Consider the following 21,180-nt stretch of genomic DNA (forward strand, 5'->3'; position numbering starts at 1 on the left):
GGAAGGCTAGCTGAGTTCAAGCTGACATTTGAAAAGGCGTGGCTAGTCCCGAACCAAATCCAGTTCATCGCTCACCTCTGCTCTTTCAGCTGTGAAATTAACAATGAGTTCTCATGAGTTAATGACATGTGGACACTAAGACCCAGTAAACACAGTAACATTACTCCTAATTATATAAAACAAAAGCACTACATGAAGTAAGTAGTGGAGCAGTGAGACACCCCAGCTAACCCTGAGCAGAGTGCAGGGAATGGTGCAGCCATGAGGAGTCAGACCTGGTCTCCGGACCACCAGCGAGAGCCCAGAGAAACAGCTGCCTGTTTTGAGTCTCTGCTTCCTATTTGTAAAATAAAGACATGCACAGTCTTCACTCTGCAGGGTTGCTGTGAAAATTAGATGGGAACCCACATAAAATGCTTAGATAGGGCCTGACCAAAAGAGAACACTCAATAAGCAGTAGTTGCTTGTTGTTATTATTATTTAGAGGTTTGGTGATGATGATGATTATATACGGGTTTGGTTTAGTTAATATACTATATCTAAATACTGTAGATGTTGTTGCTGTTTAATTGCTAAGTTGTGTCCAACTCTTTTGTGACCCCATGGACTGTAGCCAGCCAGGCTCTTCTGTCCATGGGATTTCCCAGGCAAGAATATTGGAGTGGGGTTACCATTTCCTTCTCCAGGGAATCTTTCTGGCCCATGGATCAAACCCGTGTCTCCTGCTTGGCAGGCAGATTCTTTACACTGAGCCACCTGGGAAGCCAAAATAGTGTAGTGGAAAACTGTAAAACCTTTAAATATCTTGTGGTAGAAGAATATTTATTTAATAAGAAAGTGGTCACAATATAGCAAGTTGGCAGTGGGGAGAGAAAGCAGGCTACAAGCAATGTACTTATTAGGATTTCCTGTGTAAGATTTGGGGCTTCCCAGGTTGCTCTAGCAGTAAAGAACCCACCTGCCAATGAAAGAGACATGGATCAATGTAAGAGACGTGGGTTTGATCCTTGGGTCAGGAAGGTCTCCTGAAGGAGGGCATGACAACCCACTCCAGTATTCTTGCCTGGAGAATCCCAAGCACAGAAGAGCCTGGCAGGCTACAGTCCACAGGATCACAGTCACACACAACTGAAGTGACTTAGCACATACACACAGTTAAGATTTAGGGGTAAAAAGAAATATGCAAAAATGCCAAAAAAAAAGGAAAAACACTGCGTTTAGCTCTATGCTCTTCCATGTTTTTTAATGGGAGGAAAGACGTTAATAACAAAAGTAATACCACTACCTTCACTTTGAGCAAGGCTTTTCATTTTCCATCACCTCATTTTTATACTAATTTTATTTTTAATAGCCCCTATTAAACTGTTATTTTGCCAAATGCCCTTAAGCCAAAACCCTGAACTCCACTTACCTACCCCCAAAAGGACAATCTTTCCACTAAAAGACCATCTTTCACTAACGTCTTTGCTAACAATCAAGTGGCTGGCTTTCCCCAGTGTGAGGAGCAGAGACACATAAATCCACTTTTATAGCCAGGACTTCAGTGAGTAGTTTCAAGAAGAGATGTTGAAGTTAATGATGCACTGCAGTAGAGTAGTAGAAACCACCCCTTAAATCAGGAGTCTGAGCCACACGTCCCAGCACCTGGCTAACCCTGCTTTATTGGCTGTATAATGGTAAATATCTAATCAATATCTAAGATAACACTTCTTCCCAATGCATGTTCCCAGACTTCATGGTAAGACTGCCAGCTGTTTCCCCACCATCCATGTTCTCTCTCTTCCTTGGTAACAGACCCTGATTATTGGCCAGGATCCATGCCAACCCAGAATAAAACCCTCCACTGCCCAGTGGCCCCTGTGCTAGCCATGCCTACGGGACTCCATTCTAGCCACTGAATACAGGCAGATGTGTTGTGCTGGATTTCTAGGAAGCTAAAGGGAGACGACTCAGCCACAGGAGCAGCTTCCTCTGTGCTTCTGCTTTTCCTGCTCCTTCAGGCCTGTGACTCAGACCAAATAATTGGCATTTCAGAAGTCATCTTGGATCCTAAGGCAACCCTGAGATGCAGTAAAGAGAGGTGGAGATGCTTTAAACACCCCTGGCCTTCCTTTCAAACATGAATGTACACCTTGTTTTAGCCACTGTTACTTTGTTTTGTTTTTTCAAGTTATGGGCATTAAACCAAAACTTACTTCAGATGATACACGAACAACCTAAGATGTTCTATGCTACACATATGTCATAAATAGCACATGACTTTTTTAAACGGATAATCAGGATATATTATCAGCCTGATAATCAGCCTTTTAATATATCACTTTTTTACTGAACTTTTTGTAACAGTTAGATTTTATCACAAGCTACTTTGTTTTTTCCACAAGACAGCCCCCATGTGTACCTTACTCTTTTCTCTGGGGGTTCAAAGTCAACTAACACATATAATTCACAGAATTCTGCCCTCACATGACTATGAACAAAATGCGACTCTCTGGAGCTCCTAATAAAAACCAAGAGGAACAGGCCAGTATCCCCAAATCTGCAAAACTCAAAGAAGTTACAACTCAAACTGGAGGCAAAGAAGTGACGTAACATTTCTAAAATGATTTTCAAGTCGTGTATACACGGCGATGGAATAAGAACAACAGTGTCATGAGGGCTCATGTTGGATAAATTCAATCACAGACAAACAGCCACCCAAGGAGCTACCCCCAACTCACATGTGAGATTTACAGCAAGCATCAACATCAGCACCAACCAGCAGCCCAGTGGACTATGAACATTTCAGGGCATCAGCGGTCTTGCTGGGTGAGGTCCTTTAAAATAGTATGCCCTGCCACCATACACTGTACCTGAAGGTCCCCCTCGGGAATCCTAAGACCCACATTAGGACAAAGGACCAGGCTTTTGTCTCCAAGGAGACAGAATGACACTCAGGTCCCCTGCACCTCCTTAGCAAGATAGCTTTCCCTTCATAAGAGTTTAGACTTCCAAGCATAAATCAGAAAATGTAAAACCTCGTATCTGCAGCTTGAAATTATACCCAGATGTAAAACTTCATAGAGGAAATTATTAACTTTTACAATCACCCTGGCCCAAGTTTGTAAATGGGCTCAATTATGTAAGATGAGTGCACAATGCCTAGCTCACCCAGCATGATAAGGATATAAGAATGCATTTTTTAACAATTCAGCTTCTATATCCCATTTTCTACCAACACATGAGCTTATTCTCACTCCATCATCCAAAGCAATCTCTAGGTAGAAAAAAAATTTTTTTTCTTAAAAAGGAAGTCAGCAGAAGTTTTAACTTATTTTATACATTTAAAGGGCTTTCCTGGTGGCTCAGATGGTAAAGAATCCATCTGCAATGTGGGAGACCTGGGTTCAATCCCTGGGTTGGGAAGAACCCCTGGAGGAGGGCATGGCAACCCACTCCAGGATTCTTGCCTGGAGAATCCCCATGGCCAGAGGAGCCTATAGTCCATGGGGTTGCAAGGAGTCAGACCGACTAAGCACACACACACACACACACATTTAAAGAACAGAATTGTGCAGGAAGGATGAGAATAATCATATAATAAAGAGAGAGAATAATGGCAGAAGGAAAAGAGAAACCAGATTTATTTCATGGAACTGAAATCCTTCACATGCATTATATCCAAAATACATATCTAATGCTCCATACTCACCAGGAGGAAATTTGCTCTTATTAAAGGGGAAGAGGATGCATGTAGATGAGGTAAGGGTAACAAATGCTATTTTAAAGTAAGTTGGAAAGTATATTTCTGTATATATGGGCCATATATGCTTTGTAAATGTCTGGGAAAATATGCCAAATGCAATATATACACTTCCAGAAGGAAAACATTATGGGTGATCCTTCTTTCTGTTTATCTACACTTCCTAATTTTTAGAACAAAAGCACTTACTACCTATGTTATTTAAAATGTATTTTTTAAAGTTAACAGATTCACAATAGCATCAAGACAAAAATAAGCCACATGTGGAACAACCAGGAGGAAAACAAGGTCTAAAGGATTTCTGGGCTCAAAGCTGAAGGACACAGAGCGTGAAATTTCTGGGACCCCAAACTCCTAACGCCCTCCTCTCTGGACAGGCTGCTCAAAGTGACTTTAGGCATATACCACTTAGCAAATTGTATCCTCTCTACCATGCACTTTAGGCCAGGGAAAGTCCAAATTACCACACAAAAGAAGCATACTCCCAAGGCCTGCTGATTCAGCTAAGGAAAGAGACTGAAGTTTATACCAACCCACCATTTAATTATGTCTAACACTTGCTTTACAATCTGGTTTATGGGTTCTAGATGTTTAATAAACAGTTACTTCTCAGTTCCCTGCTATTAAACACTATGTAGTTATGACTATTAATTAATACCACCTTGAGGCTCTCAGGAGAGCTGTAGGTCTACCAGTGAGGTCGTGTTCCCCAAGCTGACACGGTTACCTGAACGGGCCTCATGGCTTCAACGACACGCCTCCTCTCTCTTATACCCCTTCTCTGGTGGGAACTCAGGTTGGATAGTTCAGACAGAAATGCAAACAGATGGTATTGGTTTGCTTTATCTATTGTTTCACGGAGGAGGAAAACTCCTTTTGTGTTCAGAAGCACCCACCCTTCCCTCAAAATGGAAAAACGCATCTAAGTGTTTTGTTTGAACAGCACATCACAGAGTCACACACTGCCAAACATGCCTGCTAATTGGGTTTTTTCTTTTTTTGGTATTTTTCTTCTCTTTTTTTTGGTAATTTTTTTTTTCCTTTTTCTTTCTCTTTTTGGCTGTGCCATGTGGCATACAAGATCTTGGTTCCCCAACCATGCCCTCTACAGTGGAAGCACGGAGCCCTAACCACTGAACTGCCAGAGAATTCCCAAAGGATGGACTGGCTTTAAGCAGGGCATTTCACTGCCCACTAAGATTCCTGAGACATCCACTTCAACCCAAGCTATGACCGGGTCTGAAAGTGATCTCAAGCCCTCCAGCCCCACCTCTCTGTACTCACTGTTGCTGGATTTAAGGTCACGGTGGATGATGGGGACAATCGCCTCATCATGTAAGTAGTTCATCCCTCTGGCAATCTGCACGGCCCAGTTCACCAGGATGTCTGGGGGAATCCTTTTCCCAGATAACACTCTATTCAAAGGCCCTCCACGAGCAAACTCCATGACCAAGCAGAGGTTGGGTTCCTTCAGACACACCCCCCGAAGGGCAATGATGTTGGGGTGCTTCAGCATGGCAAAGAGCTTGGCCTCCTGGCGGACGTTCTCTATGGTCTGGCTGATGTCCTCGTCGGGATCATGGCGAGCTGCTTTCACAGCAACCTCATCCCCTATCCAGAAAGCACGATAGACCTTCCCAAAGCCCCCGATGCCGATAATCTCTTCCAAGGTCAGCTCCGCAAAATCAATCTCTAACACTGAGAAAGAACAGGAAAAAAGGAGCAAGTCAAAAACATTTGAAAAACACCATTTAATCACCCATTTACCTAGCTGGGTAAACACAACAAGCTGTCTGTTCACTTGGCTTTTCAGTCTCCCCACAATAAACTCCCCAAGGACAGGAAAAGTGGGTAACATTTTTTTCTGTGGCCAGCGCGTTATCTTTAGTGACTGGCACATAGTAGGTATTCAATAAGTATTCACGAAATAACTTCTACTTGGAACTTCATGAAGAATACTGTACTGAGAGCAACCATTTTAACTAAAAGAAAAACTGGGGGAGATCAGTCCTTGTGTGGCTTGTTCACATTTTACTGTGTATATACCAGGTAGCAAGAAGCATGTAATACAGTGCCAAGGCAGACAGACAACAGCCAAAGTGTGGTGTAAAAGAGCTTCGGTGGTGGTATGATCCGAAGATGAGGGAAATCACTCACTCCCACCACAGGACAGGGGTTAAGAGGGTGGGTGGGAAAAGGATTCTCAAGGAAGGAAACATCTGAAACGGGCCCAAAGAATGAGAGGAAGGGCTATCATCAGGAAATGAAGACCAAGGTGGAGAAGACAGTCCCGGCAGATGGAAGGTCATGAGCCAGAACACAGGGCACGAAGCACTTATTCACAGCAGACAGGAGGTGGAGACAACCTAGACGTCCACTGACAGATGAGTGGATAAAGAAGACGTGATGCACACACACAATTGAATGTTACTCGGCCATAAGAAAGAATGAAATCGTGCCATTTGCAACAACATGGGCGGACCTAGAGATTTTCATAGGAAGGGAAGAAGTCAGACAGAGAAAGACAAACACCGTATAATATCACATGTACGTGGAATCTAAATTATGAAACAAATGAACTTATCTATGAAACAGTAACAGACTCACAGACACAGCAGACTTGGAGCTGCCAAGAGGGTGAGTGTATTGAAGAGGGACAGAGTGGGAGTCTGGGGTTAGCAGATGCAAACTAGTATATATAGAATGGATAAACAACAAGGTCCTGCTGTTCCTACAAGGGAACTGCATTCAGCATCTTGTGATAAACCATAACGGAAAAGAATATAAGGAAGAAAGTAAGTATATGCATAACTGGATCACTTCGCTATACAGCAGAAATTAACACAGCATTGTAAATCAACTCTACTTCAATAAAGAGAAAAGGCGGGGGCGGGGGGAAGGGAAAGAACATGTGCATGAAGGTATATAGCCTATCAGGAATTTCAGGAGTCCAGGGCAGCTGGATTATATGCATTAGGGTAGATGAGGCTCAAAGTCTTGCTGGGGTCAGACTTGTGACTTAGAAAGAAAACCAGCTCTGGCAGCTATGTGGAACGTAATAGCAAAGAGGACCACTAAGGAGACCGTTGCAGTAATCCAGGTACATAAGCACAAGAGTCAAATCTCAGGGGCCGTGAAGGCTGGAGATCAGGGGAAAAATCAGGAGATCTTCAAAACTTGGTTTTACCAGGACCTGGTGATTAAAGTGTGCAAGAAAGAGGAGTCTCCAAGGCAACATCTTACCCCCACCACAGTTCCAGCCCTGAGGTTCCCAGTGACACCCCCACCCTCTCATTTCCCATCCCAAATCCAGAGTTTGAATCTACCATACTTGACTGTTTGGAAAAACTTCCATGGATAGAGAATAATAACCACAAGTGATTATGAATCTTGAGTTAGATATGGTGTTGCTGTACAAGTGAAGTGCTATTTCATGTTTCTCTCATGAAAACCCTATTCTCTGTCTTCTCAGTCTCTTCCCTTGTCCTCACCTAGCTGACCCAGCTGGTCTCAAGTCTCAGCTTAACTATAATCTCCTAGAGGAACTTTTCCTAACCCCTCTACTAAACGAGGCCAGGCCTCCATCAAGCACTCCCATAGCAGTCTCTATTGGCAAGACTCAACAAAGTTATAATTACTTGTTCAATGCCTATTTTCCTACTAGACTGCAAGATGCATGAGGGCTGATCCTCTCTGCCTGACACACCACTGTCCTTTACGTGCTGATTCAGCTGGAGACCAATAGAGAGTAAAGCAAAATGGGGAGAATCTACTTCAGTATGAAAGAAATCAAACTCAGATCTGGGGAAAAGCTGGAACTGGACCTCCTGAAACAAATACAGAGAATAGTCACACTGCTACAAAAGAAAAAACTGAACACAAAGATCATATATTTCTGAACTCTTGGCAAGACCAAAAGAGGAGATGCCCACTGCAGACTGTTCCTTTTTTTTTTTAAACTTTACATAATTGTATTAGTTTTGCCAAATATCAAAATGAATCTGCCACAGGTATACATGTGTTCCCCATCCTGAACCCTCCTCCCTCCTCCCTCCCCATACCATCCCTCTGGGTCGTCCCAGTGCACTAGCCCCAAGCATCCAGTATCGTGCATCGAACCTGGACTGGCAACTCGTTTCTTACATGATATTTTACATGTTTCAATGTCATTCTCCCAAATCTTCCCACCCTCTCCCTCTCCCACAGAGTCCATAAGACTGTTCTATACATCAGTGTCTCTTTTGCTGTCTCGTACACTGGGTTATCGTTACCATCTTTCTAAATTCCATATATATGCGTTAGTATACTGTATTTATGTTTTTCCTTCTGGCTTACTTCACTCTGTATAATAGGCTCCAGTTTCATCCACCTCATTAGAACTGATGAGAACAGTGTGGAGATTCCTTAAAAAACTGGAAATAGAACTGCCTTATGATCCAGCAATCCCACTGCTGGGCATACACACTGAGGAAACCAGAAGGGAAAGAGACACGTGTACCCCAGTGTTCATCACAGCACTGTTTATAATAGCCTGGACATGGAAGCAACCTAGATGTCCATCAGCAGATGAATGGATAAGAAAGCTGTGGTACATATACACAATGGAGTATTACTCAGCCATTAAAAAGACTGTTCTTTTCTCTTCTCAGCCAGCTCCACAATGTCTCTATTCTCCATTCAGATGCTGGTGGTGTTCAGAACTAGGTTCCTGCTCAGTTATAGCATTTCCATCCTATCTAGGGCTAATGTTCATTTATATTTTGTAATTTACCTGGCAGTCTGCACAAAGAAAACTCTTAGGAAGTTAGTCGGACTGCCTTTAAGTATACAAAATATGTGGCCCATTTGCACCCTCAAAGTTCCAATTGTTCAGGATTATCACCTCAGTGACCAACACAACATTGTAAAGCAATTTTCCTCCAATTAAAAAATAAATTTAAAAGTTTTATGAGAACAAAAGTAAATAAATGACAGCAACAACAAAAGATCATCACCTTATCTAGTACCCTTCTTGAAAAATAAATGGTGTGTTCTGCAGACTAATAATCTACATCCATTCTACAATCCTCCAGTATACCTTTCAGTACTACAGAAGCTGAAAAGTTTAAAAACTATATTTCCCAGACTTCTTGACAGAGTGCTGGTTCAGCCAATGAGATGCGTAAGATTCAGAAGGCAGAAGTGATATGGAGACCATCTCCTTGCTGCTTCTCCTGGTAAGCATGGCTGTGGAGAAGTGGGTTTTCTATAATATCAAATCAGTGTCCAATTATTAGGCTTCCCAAGTGGCGCTAGTAGTAAAGAATCTTTCTGCCAATGCAGGAGATTAAGAGATGTGGGTTCAATCCCTGGGCCAGGAAGATCCCCTGGAGAAGGAAAAGGCACCCTACTCCAGTATTCTTGCCAGGAGAATCCCATGGACAGAGGAGCCTGGTGGGTTATAGTTCATGGGGGTAGCTTACTAGTTTTGCAGATGTTGAAGGAATGTTGCAAAGCCAAGTAGTCACCTAATCTCCAGACAGCAACTACAACAGGGTATTGGAGAAGTCAACTTCAATGGTAACTCCTGATTCTGTACCTTCTCAGAGAAGCAGCTTGTCTGGTGGGCCAGGTCTGCAATGGACTGCGAGTTGGTCCCATAGTTCTAGCCAAGAGCCTCTTCCTTCTCCCTGCCCTTCCAACAAATCTACAAGCACCCAATTTCTTCTACTAAATTGTTTTCTGTTTAAAGTAGCTTGAGTGTTTTTAGGTCCTAATACGAATCTTGACTGATTACTAATTCTTATCTTATCTATTACATGAACAAGAAAAAATATGCCTACGTCAAAAAGAGATTAGAACCTTCCTGGAGAAAAATGTAAGTTATGTTAGGAATCCCTTAAGGGGTCATGGAGGGAGCACTCATATTTTTTCCTACCAGATTTTTTTTCATGGATGAAAAGATAGGTGCCTGTTTAATAAATGCATATTTACATATCTTTTTCCTCAGATATCTGAATTCTCCTTAAGGAAATTAAGTGTTGTATTTTCTTGTGTATCCACCCTCTTCTTTCCTCTGGTCTGAAGCATAGTTGTGAACACACAGGAGGTGTTAAACATTTATTTAAACACTTATCATCGTTATTTAGTCACTAAGTCACGTTCAACTCTTTTCAACCCCATGGACTATAGCCCACCAGGTTCCTCTGTCCAAGGGATTTCCCAGGCAAGAATACTGGAGTGGGTTGCCATTTCCTTCTCCAGAGGATCTTCCCAACCCAGGGAATGAACCCATGGATCCTGCATTGGCAGGCAGATTCTTCACCACTAAGACACCAGGGAAGCCTCTTATTTAAACATCAGTTCAGTTCAGTTCACTCACTCTGTCATGTCCGACTCTTTGCGACCCTCTGAATCGCAGCACACCAGGCCTTCCTGTCCATCACCAACTCCCGGAGTTCACTCAAACTCACATCCATCGAGTCAGTGATGCCATCCAGCCATCTCATCCTCTGTTGACCCCTTCTCCTCCTGCCTCCAATCCCTCCCAGCATCAGAGTCTTTTCCAATGAGTCAACTCTTTGCATGAGGTGGCCGAAGTACTGGAGTTTCAGCTTTAGCATCATTCCCTCCAAAGACATCCCAGGGCTGATCTCCTTCAGAATGAACTGGTTGGATCTCCGTGCAGTCCAAGGGACTCTCAAGAGTCTTCTCCAACACCACAGTTCAAAAGCATCAATTCTTTGATGCCCAGCCTTCTTCACAGTCCAACTCTCACATCCATACATGACCACTGGAAAAACCATAGCCTTGACTAGACGGACCTATGTTAGCAAAGTAATGTGTCTGCTTTTGAATATGCTATCTAGGTTGGTCATAACTTTTCTTCCAAGGAGTAAGCGTCTTTTAATTTCATGGCTGCAGTCACCATCTGCAGTGATTTTGGAGCCCCCCAAAATAAAGTCTGACACTGTTTCCACTGTTTCCCCATCTATTTCCCATGAAGGGATGGGACCAGATGCCATGATCTTCGTTTTCTGAATGTTGAGCTTTAAGCCAACTTTTTCACTCTCCTCTTTCACTTTCATCAAGAGGCTTTTGAGTTCCTCTTCACTTTCTGCCATAAGGGTGGTGTCATCTGCATATCTGAGGTTATTGATATTTCTCCCGGCAATCTTGATTCCAGCTTGTGCTTCTTCCAGCCCAGCGTTTCTCATGATGTACTCTGCATATAAGTTAAATAAGCAAGGTGACAATATACAGCCTTGACGTAGTCCTTTTCCTATTTGGAACATGAGGACTTAAAAGATGTGATTCTGAACGAGGGTGCTGAAAGGACAGCTCCTCTGATGGCATTCCACAGAAGACAGAAAACCTCTGTGGGGAAGGCAAAGCCATGATCTCTCTCTCTCTGTGTGTAGAACATAAACTCTCATGTTCTTGCTATTTAGTCAAGGAAATATTTTGACCAGCCTTCAAGAAAAGCATAGAAGAGAACTTACAAGCAGACAGAAGACAGAATAGTGGGGGATGTGGGGAGGGTCCTCTCCTTTCTCTTCCCTGTTAGGAAGTCCTTGTGGATCGAAACTAGACTATCACTGCAGCTGAGAACATGTGGGACTCCTTCCCTTCCCTGCTCCTATCAAGACCTGGTTTTAAGTAAGAATCAGGTCAAGTCTCATGCAGCACATATTTCGGTTTCTGTGGAAGAATATTTCCAGGAATATCAGGAAAAAATCCTTATTTCTTTCAGTCTTGGAGTCTCTCAAATGTATCCTTAGAAACTAAACATACAGGCACATTCTGATGAGTTTGGGGTAAATGAATAGTACACACATCACTCATTTAAAAATCTTAAGTACATCTGAAAATATACCCTTATATTTCTGGTGAGTACAAGAAAAAGAAATGTAAATCAATCATATCCTTAATTTATGCCCTGCTTGGAAACAAAAACAACTCTCCTGTAAGAGAAACTTTTTCTCAATACCTACGGTGATAGATCTCCAAAGATGATGTAACTGTACATTTTCCATCTTTCACTAAAATAAAGAAGATGAGCATGCTCCTGGGGTATTTATATTTGTCAGCCCCATGGAGAGCTAAATTCTAATACCTACATTGGAGAAGATAAAAGCACTCTATGAGTGTTGGATGATTTATAATATCCTTCCTATATGTTTTCCTTGTCACAAGATTTAGCAATTTCCTCCTCTTCTGTTTTGATTAAAGTCTGCAACAAAAGTTTCACTCTGAAAAGCAGCATTTGAAACTAAAACTGAACATTATTCATGGCAACCCACTCCAGTATTCTTGCCTGGAGAATTTCATGCATAGAGAGGAGCCTGGCTGACTTGAGTCCATGGGGTCGCAAAGAGTCAGACACTACAGAGTCACTAACACTTTTGTGTCTTCTATTCACAATCTAATAGCAAAATTCATGCCCCAAAGAGGAAGTTCGAAAAACTAACTGGGAAAAAGTTGTCAAAGGCTCAATTTCATTCAAAGTCTTTGGAGACAAGACTTTGTCTTTTTTCTTTGTCTTTATTTTCTGAGTGACAGTAACTGAACCGATGGACACAGCATACAGACCAGAAACACTTGATCAGATCAGCAACTTCTTTTAGCAAAGCACTGCACTGAAATTATATATTTACATCACCAGTTTCCCTCATGTGTGACTTTTAAGTACCTCCTCACTTTCTCATTTCTTTATCCCCTGGTATTTAACACAGTATCTCTCTTTCGCTGGGCACTCTTATTGGGTTTTGATTAGAACTAAATTTTCTGAATTATCAAGAATTAAGCCCAGTCAAGATCAGAACTCCCAGTGTGGCTAAATAACTTAACAAGACCTTCAAATGCAATGTTGTTCAAGTCAATTATTTCAGTAAGTACAAGATGCTTCCTAATTTCTCATCATCTGAGTTTTAGATATAGGAATCTATTCTATCCAAGGTAACTTTTGTTACCGTAAAGGTGAAGTCCTGGGCACCCAACGGAGAAGGAGCTTCTAACATGGTGCAGTGTGGACCTATCTGGCTTTCTGTGCATGGGTTCTTCCAGCCTCGGTCAGGTTCACTCTTGACTGCTCTGACAGCGGGAGCACTAAAGCTACTAAAGAAACTCAGTTCCTGCTCAGGAACCTCACAGAGCTCTTCTACTCTGACACCAGATGTCTCCGAAAAACAAATCACCAAACATCACCCACAAAGAACCTCAAAATATGACATGTTTAAACTACACTACTCTCTAACATGCCAGACCAACATCTCTTCCAGTATGAGACCAAGTTCATCCTCAACACTATTTGGGACATTATATGCTAGGACCTTTAGCCTTCACTTTTCCAGCACTAGAGCCAAAAAGATGCAACAACTGGAAACAATGTAATTTGTCACCTCCAGGTATTATAAAGATCAAATAGCAGAAGCAGGAAGTTTTTAATTGAATAAAACAGAGAGAAAACAAAGGAAGCTATATACTTGAATGTCAATTTGACAGTCAAAACAAGGAAAGAGGCTATGATTTTTATACTAATGGCTGTTATTTAATAAACAGGTTAAGATAAAATACAATTGCTTGGGTAAAAATAAGTCATAGGACCAGAGAAATAACTGTTACAAGTGACAGTTTTAAACTATTTAAAGTTATCCCTCGGTAATGATTTTTTAAATCTAAGGGGAAAAGTACATAAAACATGGAATAAATAAAGATACATGTGTACTAACAATACTTTTTTAACAGGAAAGAAATTATGGAAACCCTCAAATGCAAAATAGTATAAACTGTACCGGGAGATATTTACATCTTTCTTCTAAAACCACCTAGCATCACGGATTAAAGGATTCTAATAGCAAGTTAACTCCTTTGAAAAAAAACAAAGAAAAATTCATTACAGGGTGTGTTACAGGGGGCTCCTGGGAAATTGGTGAAAACCAGGACACTGGAAGAAAGGCCCTGGGAGGGACCCCTGGGTATCATTCCCCTGAGATTTGGCAAATACCAAATATAGGCAAAGATCTAGGGTGAGAAGAAAGGAGAAAATATATTGTCTAGGTGTCAAGGGGCTGGGATTTAACCACTCTACCCTGTGCTCCTGATCTCTCTGGGGGGAATGACATACTTTACCCTCTCTATCATTTCTCCACTCATCACCTGCCCCTCCACCCACTCTCTCTCTCTCTCTCACACACACACCCTTCTTAGCACATTATTCAATAAGACTCCTAAAGGTACCACTTTTGAGATACAAGATTAGGATCGAAGAAATCAACATGGTATTTCAAAGGTGTTTCAGAGGCTTCCAGGACTTGTGAACCAGCTCGGCCCTGAGGGAGACACCACCATCTCCTTTAAACCAAAAGTAAGGGGCGAGGACAGGCGATAGAAGAGGTCGGGAAGGTCCCCGATTTGAGGACTAAGGTTATTACAGAAACCACCAGCTTGCCTAAAATCCTGCCAGATTTGCGGGGCGGGGTGGGGGCGGGGGCGGTGGTGTTGGGGCTTCAGGATGTGGAATCGAGCTGCTGCTGAGGTGGTCAGGTGAAGGTGAAGAAGCCCAAGCGCCCGAGGTTCCAGGCGAGGCCTGCCTGCGGCGTGTCTATCTTACCCACTGCACCCACCAAAGCCCGTGCAGCCTGAGCGCGCGCGCGCACACACACACACACCCAGGTCAATCATTGCCCACCCCAACCTAACCCTCAGGGAGGTCTCCCCTCCCTCCGCAATCATCCCCAGGCCTCCATCATCCCCCGCCCCCCTCCCCCGCCGGGCTCCTGGGCCCGCCTTCGCCTTACACTGAATGGGCGGGTAGCAACTGGGGTCCTCGCCGCCGGGCTGGCAGCGGCTGGAGAAGGCGCTGCGCGGGGTCACGTAGTTGCTCGGGAAGATGCCCACTCGCTGATTCAGCTGCCCGGTCCACCAGCCTTCGTCGCCGGACACCTGCGAGTCCTTGGACAGCACCTCCACCACGTCGCCCAGCCGCAGGGTCAGCTCGTCCTCGCCCGCCGCCTCGTACTCGAACACGGCCGTCCAGTAGGGCAGCGGCGCGCCGCAGCCCAGCTCCCGGGGGGCCGCCACCGCCTCCTCCTCCTCTTCTTCCTCCTCCTCGGCCCCAGCCCCGGCTCCATCCTCCCCCGGCGGGGCGGCAGCGGCGGCGCTCGCCAGGCAGCCGAGAAGCGCTCTGGAGGGCTCCATGGAGCGGCCGATCCATAGGGTGCGGGGCTGCCGCCGCCCGCAGGAGCCGCCGCCGCCTATTGTTCATGCGGCTCCGCAGAGCTGGGGGGACACCCCTCCCCCGACGGCGGCCTCAGGTAGGGCCGGGGTTGGCGGGGCGGGGAACGCCGGATCGCTCGGGGCTGGGGCCGGCGGGGCGCGGCGACAAGTGCGCGGAGCTGGAGTGCTCACCGCAGCATCGGGGCGAGGCGGGCCGGAGCCCTAGCCTTCGCGATCGCCACTCTGAGGCGGCCTGGCTACCTCCGCCGCGGGTAACCTGCTCGCGCAGCTGGTGCCAGCAGCCGCCCGCCGCTGCCGCCGCCGCCGCCGCCAGCCGGCCGCTGCTCCCTGCTCCGCGCTGCGCCCCGCCCCCTGCGCCGCCCTCACGCCCTGGACCACCTGACGCGGACCTGGCTCCACCCCAGCCCTGCGGACCCGAGGGGGCGGGGCCTCTCTGCTCCCGGGCCCGCCCCCCGGGCTATCCGGTCTTTCCATTGGCCGCCACGGACCCCCGCCAGCCATCCACCCCGCCCCTCTCCATCCACCCTGCTCATACGTCACGGGTCCCCCCTGTCCCCGTCCCCCGCCCTGTGCGGGCTCGCTCATTCTCAAACCCCAGGTTGACCCATTTCTCTCTCCCATTGGCCCGTCGCAGCTCCAACCATTGGTCTGAGCTACCTGTCCGTTTCCTGGGAGTGTTCAAGGAAGAGGCTGCGGTTTCATTGGGTGCCTGAGAAAGGAATGGGTGGTTCCGCAAAGGTAGAGCCGAGCCCTCCTCATTCAGACCAAAAAGGCTGAGGGAGACCGCTCCCTTTGTTTGCTGCGAAGGGGTAGGGAATCCCATTGGGCACCACCTGTGTTCTTGATCTTAAAGTGAGCTTTTGAGAGTGAGCGGAGGAGAGGCGAGCTGGGTAGCGCCCTCTGGGAGAGCTCTTTCTTCTCCAGCTCCTTCTTACATTTGGATTCTCCCTTCTCTTGGAGATGCCTCTGCCCCAGTCCCTACCAGGTGGATCAGCTTCGACTCCCCTCCGACTGAATTGCACCCCTACTCCATCTGTAACCTTTGTCTATTAAGGCCATCAGGCCCACTGGAATGCTCTTTAGAACTCTTAAAACTACAGTTCTTGCCCTTTATGAGGGCTGCATACAGCTTGCCCTTCCTTGGGTTTTTGTTGGAAGAGAGTCCAATATCATCGATTTTTAGAATTCAGACGAGAGAGAGAGATCACTTTATTGGGGCTCAATTTGAGGGTGGGAAAGCTGTCGGTGAAATGGGCTTGGTCTCTCTGAAGAGACTCCATTTTTCTACAAATCTTGAATTTCTTTCATCTGGGGGAATTGCATCTTGGATCGCGGTAACCTCTGTAGAAATCAGATTAAGAATCAAAGCTGAATATACGATACTGCAAGGCAGACTTTCCATCTATCTTTTTGTTATCCTCCACTTCTCAAACCTTAAGAAAGAGATAGGTGGCCCCGAACATTTCTTCTGTGCTTAAATTCTTTCACAGCAATATAGATTTTCAATGAGAAGATTCTGTGACTTTTCAAAATAAGCCCATGCTGAGAGGTCCTGCCTGATCTGTGCTGAAGTTTTCCCCTTCCGTGGTAGGAATAGGTCTGATTTACTTGGCAAGTTTAGTGCTTCACATTTTTTATTGTTGTTGTTATTTAATTTCATTTTTAAAAATTTATTTAATTGGAGGTTAATTACTTTACAGTATTATATTGGTTTTACCATACATCAACATGAATCCGCCACGGGTGCACATGTGTTCCCCATCCTGAACCCCCCCTCCCACCTCCCTCCCCATACCATCCCTCTGGGTCATCCCAGTGCACCAGCCCCAAGCATCCTGTATCATGCATCGAACCTGGACTGGCGATTCATTTCACATATGATATTATACATGTTTCAATGCCATTCTCCCAAATCTTCCCACCCTCACCCTCTTCCACAGAGTCCAAAAGACTGTTCTAGACATCTGTGTCTCTTTTGCTGTCTTACATACAGGGTTATTGTTACCATCTTTCTAAATTCCATATATATGCGTTAGTATACTATATTGGTGTTTTTCTTTCTGGCTTACTTCACTCTGTATAATAGGCTCCAGTTTCATCCACCTCATTAGAACTGATTCAAATGTATTCTTTTTAATGGCTGAGTAATACTCCATGGTGTATATGTACCACAGCTTTCTTGTCCACTCATCTGCTGATGGACATCTAGGTTGCTTCCATGTCCTGGCTATTATAAACAGTGCTGTGATGAACATTGGGGTACATGTGTCTCTTTCAATTCTGGTTTCCTCGGTGTGTATGCCCAGCAGTGGGATTGCTGGGTCATATGGCAGTTCTATTTCCAGTTTGTTAAGGAATCTCCACACTGTTCTCCATAGTGGCTGTACTAGCTTGCATTCCCACCAACAGTGTAAGAGGATTCCCTTTCCTCACACCCTCTCCAGCATTTATTGCTTGTAGACTTTTGGATAGCACCCATTCTGACTGGTGTGAAATGGTACCTCATTGTGGTTTTGATTTGCATTTCTCTGATAATTAGTGATGCTGAGCATCTTTTCATGTATTTGTTAGCCATCTGTATGTCTTCTTTGGAGAAATGTCTGTTTAGTTCTTTGGCCCATTTTTTGATTGTGTCATTTATTTTTCTGGAATTGAGCTGCAGGAGTTGCTTGTATATTTTTGAGATTAATTCTTTGTCAGTTGCTTCATTTGCTATTATTTCCTCCCATTCTGAGGACTGTCTTTTCACCTTGCTTATAGTTTCCTTTGTTGTGCAGAAGCTTTTAATTTTAATTAGGTCCCATTTGTTTATTTTTGCTTTTATTTCCAATATTCTGGGAGGTGGGTCATAGAGGATCCTGCTGTGATTTATGTCGGAGAGTGTTTTGCCTATGTTCTCCTCAAGGGGTTTTATAGTTTCTGGTCTTACATTTAGATCTTTAATCCATTTTGAGTTTATTTTTGTGTATGGTGTTAGAAAGTGTTCTAGTTTCATTCTTTTACAAGTGGTTGACCAGTTTTCCCAGCACCACTTGTTAAAGAGATTGTCTTTAATCCATTGTATATTCTTGCCTCCTTTGTCAAAGATAAGGTGTCCATAGGTGTGTGGATTTATCTCTGGGCTTTCTATTTTGTTCCATTGATCTATATTTCTGTCTTTGTGCCAGTACCATACTGTCTTGATGACTGTGGCTTTGTAGTAGAGCCTGAAGTCAGGCAGGTTGATTTCTCCAGTTCCATTCTTCTTTCTCAAGATTGCTTTGGCCATTCGAGGTTTTTTGTATTTCCATACAAATTGTGAAATTATTTGTTCTAGCTCTGTGGAAAATACTGTTGGTAGCTTGATAGGGATTGCATTGAATCTATAGATTGCTTTGGGTAGTATACTCATTTTCACTAGATTGATTCTTCCAATCCATGAACACAGTATATTTCTTCATCTATTAGTGTCCTCTTTGATTTCTTTCACCAGAGTTTTATAGTTTTCTATATATAGGTCTTTTGTTTCTTTAGGTAGATATATTCCTAAGTATTTTATTCTTTTTGTTGTTTCAGTTTGGGGTTAATCTTTAGACAAACTGAAGACAGTGAGGCAATTTGAAAAGATAACCAGGGCTGGCATATCCAGCTTTGCTGCCACCAGCTGCAAGATCTTGGGCAAGTACTAAACCGTCTGCTCATCCTTAAAGAGAAGGGGTGATCTGGAAGATCTGTCATCTTACAGACCTGAGATTCTGTGGTTTGCACATGAGTGTGACTACACTGTATGCCAAGAAATGGCTACCCACTCCAGTATTCTTGCCTGGGAAATCCCATGGACAGAAGAGACTGGCGGGCTGCAATCCATGAGGTTGCAAAGAGTCAGACACGACTGAGGGACTAAACAAAAACCACCACCCATTTCAGGTCTTGAAGAAGGGAGGGTAGAATGTGGTCTAAAGATCAACTGGAATAGGTCTTGAGCAAAGACTTCTGAGTAAATGCCCTAAAACAGTGTTCGGATTCTTCTTGTACATAGATTCAGTGAACTGGAAAAGATACAGATGAGTCTTTGCATAAATTCTCTAAATTTTGTTCAAAATAAAACTATGCCACTCCTAAGCAGAAGAGAGCAAGCAGGGAGTGGGTACAGGCATTTTGTGTTTTTTAAAAATACAAGAAAGAAGATCTTCTTAATAAAAATTTAATTTGGGGCAACAATGAATTTTCCAAAATGGTATTAACAGAGAGAAACAAACAGAAAAAAAAAAAAACAAAAAAAAACCCTAAAGAGATAGAGAATAATCATCAATGGTGATCTCTTTCAAGTGGTAGAATTATGAGTATGGGCAATTTTTATTGTCATTTTGCTTGATATTGTATGTTTTGCTATACAGTTTTTATCTTGACTCCTCCCCTACCCAGAAGAGAAGGAAAAAAAAAAAAAAACCTTGGGATCTGTCTCAGTAGGAAACGTCTAATTCCCCACGTAACTTAAATCTTGGATACCATAGCATGTGTTTAGAACCTCATGAAGAGTCATTCATTCATCAAACATTTCAAGAAGTCATTCAGTAAATATTTGTTGAATGGATAAATGCTAGGAATTCAAATGAGGGAAGATCCTTCAGGCTAAAGCTGTCTAGCAGAGGTTGTCTAGCCAGGTTTCATGGAAGAGGCAGAACTAAAGCTGGTCCTGGAGGTGGATGTGGGGAAGAGGGAGGAACCTGCATTCAGAAGTAGAGGATGAGCATGGGCCCAGCTGCAGAGGTGGGGAAGCCTGAGTAAGCCCAGGGGTGGAGTAAAAGGATGAGAAAGAACTCTGAAAAGATGGGTTGAGACCAGATTTGTTGAGGGCCTTGTAATTACTTGATTCAGAGGAGTGAGTATTTAATTCATTATTTGTAATTATTTACTATCTAGCTTGTTCACTATGAGGGCAGCAACTATCTCTCTGGTTCTCCACAGTTGTCCCAGCACCTAGAGTGTATCTGGCACATAATTGGCTCTCAGCACATGTTTGTGACTGAATGACTGACTTAAATACCAGACTGAGAAAAAAGTCTGGGTTTGGTTAAGCAGACAAAGGTTAGCTCTGAAAGCTTTTACACAGTGCTGGGAGATGATCAAATGTTGCCATCTCTAAGGATGAGAATAGATGACGAATGGATAAGGAGGTGCTTAAGTTTGGCATCAAAGGATGTTTACAGCTTAAATAGTGGAGTCTAGGAATCATGAAGATGGAAATCAATGCAATGGACAGAAATACCAGCCTTAGAGGGCTTCCCAGGTGGCTCAGTGGGTAAAGAACTGGCCTGCAAATCTAGGAGATGTAAGAGACATGGGTTTGTTCCCTGAGTCGGGAAGATCCCCTGGAGGAGGGCATGGCAACCCACTCCAGTATTCTTGCCTGGAATCCCATGGACAGAGGAGCCTAGCAGGCTATAGTCCATGGGATCACAGAGATGGACATGACTGAAGCAACTTAGCACACAAAAGTTCTTAGTATGCTTAACACCCACTAGATATTTAGCATATTTATTTTCTTCTTTCCTCTGTCCATCCCCCACAGAAACACTCAAGGGAAGAAATTAATTAATGGCACCCTAGGAAACTGCAGAGACTTCTTGACTGGGAGTTGAACCAGGCCTTTCCCTTTAAAAACAAGAAGGAAGGAAAAAGGAAAGGAAAGAAAAGAGAGAAAGAAGGAGGGAGGGAAGTTAGGAAGGATAAAGGAGGGATAAAAAGCAAACAAGTATCACAGACTGATGATTAAAGTTTGGAGCCTTGGATTTTGACTGAATCAGAATTCATACTCATTGTTTGCCATTAGCAAGTTAATGCCCTGGTACCTCTGGATCCCTCGTCTGGAAATTAGGGATAATACTATCTCACTGGGCTTCTGGAAGGATTAAATGACAGGATGTATATTATGTGCTTAATACAGAGTTGTCAAATAGTAGTAGTAGTTATTATTCAGTTCAATTGTTCAGTCGTTTCCGACTCTTTGAGACCCCATGGACTGCAGCACGCCAGGCTTTCCTGTCCATCACCAATTCCTGGAGCTTGTTCAAACTCATGTCCATCAAGTCAGTGATGCCATGCAACCATCTTATCCTCTGTCGTCCCCTTCTCCTCCTGCCTTCAACCTTTCCCAGCATCAGGGTCTTTTCCAATGACTCAGTTCTTCACATCAGGTGGCCAAAGTATTGGAGTTTCAGCTTCAGCATCAGTCCTTCCAA

At 43.9% G+C, this 21,180-nt stretch overlaps 1 protein-coding gene across 2 annotated transcripts in view; it reads right to left on the minus strand.

The window, feature by feature from the left end:
• The window catches only part of MAP3K9 (mitogen-activated protein kinase kinase kinase 9), an 87,309-nt gene extending 72,103 nt beyond the window's left edge, over positions 1 to 15,206 (minus strand). Inside the window, exons 1-2 of one of the 2 annotated variants that reach the window (XM_061429287.1) lie at positions 14,521 to 15,206; positions 5,027 to 5,440 (exon numbers count right to left, since the gene is read on the minus strand). In XM_061429287.1, coding sequence (XP_061285271.1) covers positions 5,027 to 5,440; positions 14,521 to 14,920 — 814 coding nt within the window. In that variant the 5' untranslated portion in view covers positions 14,921 to 15,206. The remainder of the gene's footprint in view (positions 1 to 5,026; positions 5,441 to 14,520) is intronic. The other variant, XM_061429288.1, reaches the window with a different exon arrangement.
• Between the last annotated feature and the right edge of the window lie 5,974 nt (positions 15,207 to 21,180).

This window comes from Bos javanicus, chromosome 10 (assembly GCF_032452875.1).
Source record: "Bos javanicus breed banteng chromosome 10, ARS-OSU_banteng_1.0, whole genome shotgun sequence".
Classification (NCBI taxonomy): domain Eukaryota; kingdom Metazoa; phylum Chordata; class Mammalia; order Artiodactyla; family Bovidae; genus Bos; species Bos javanicus.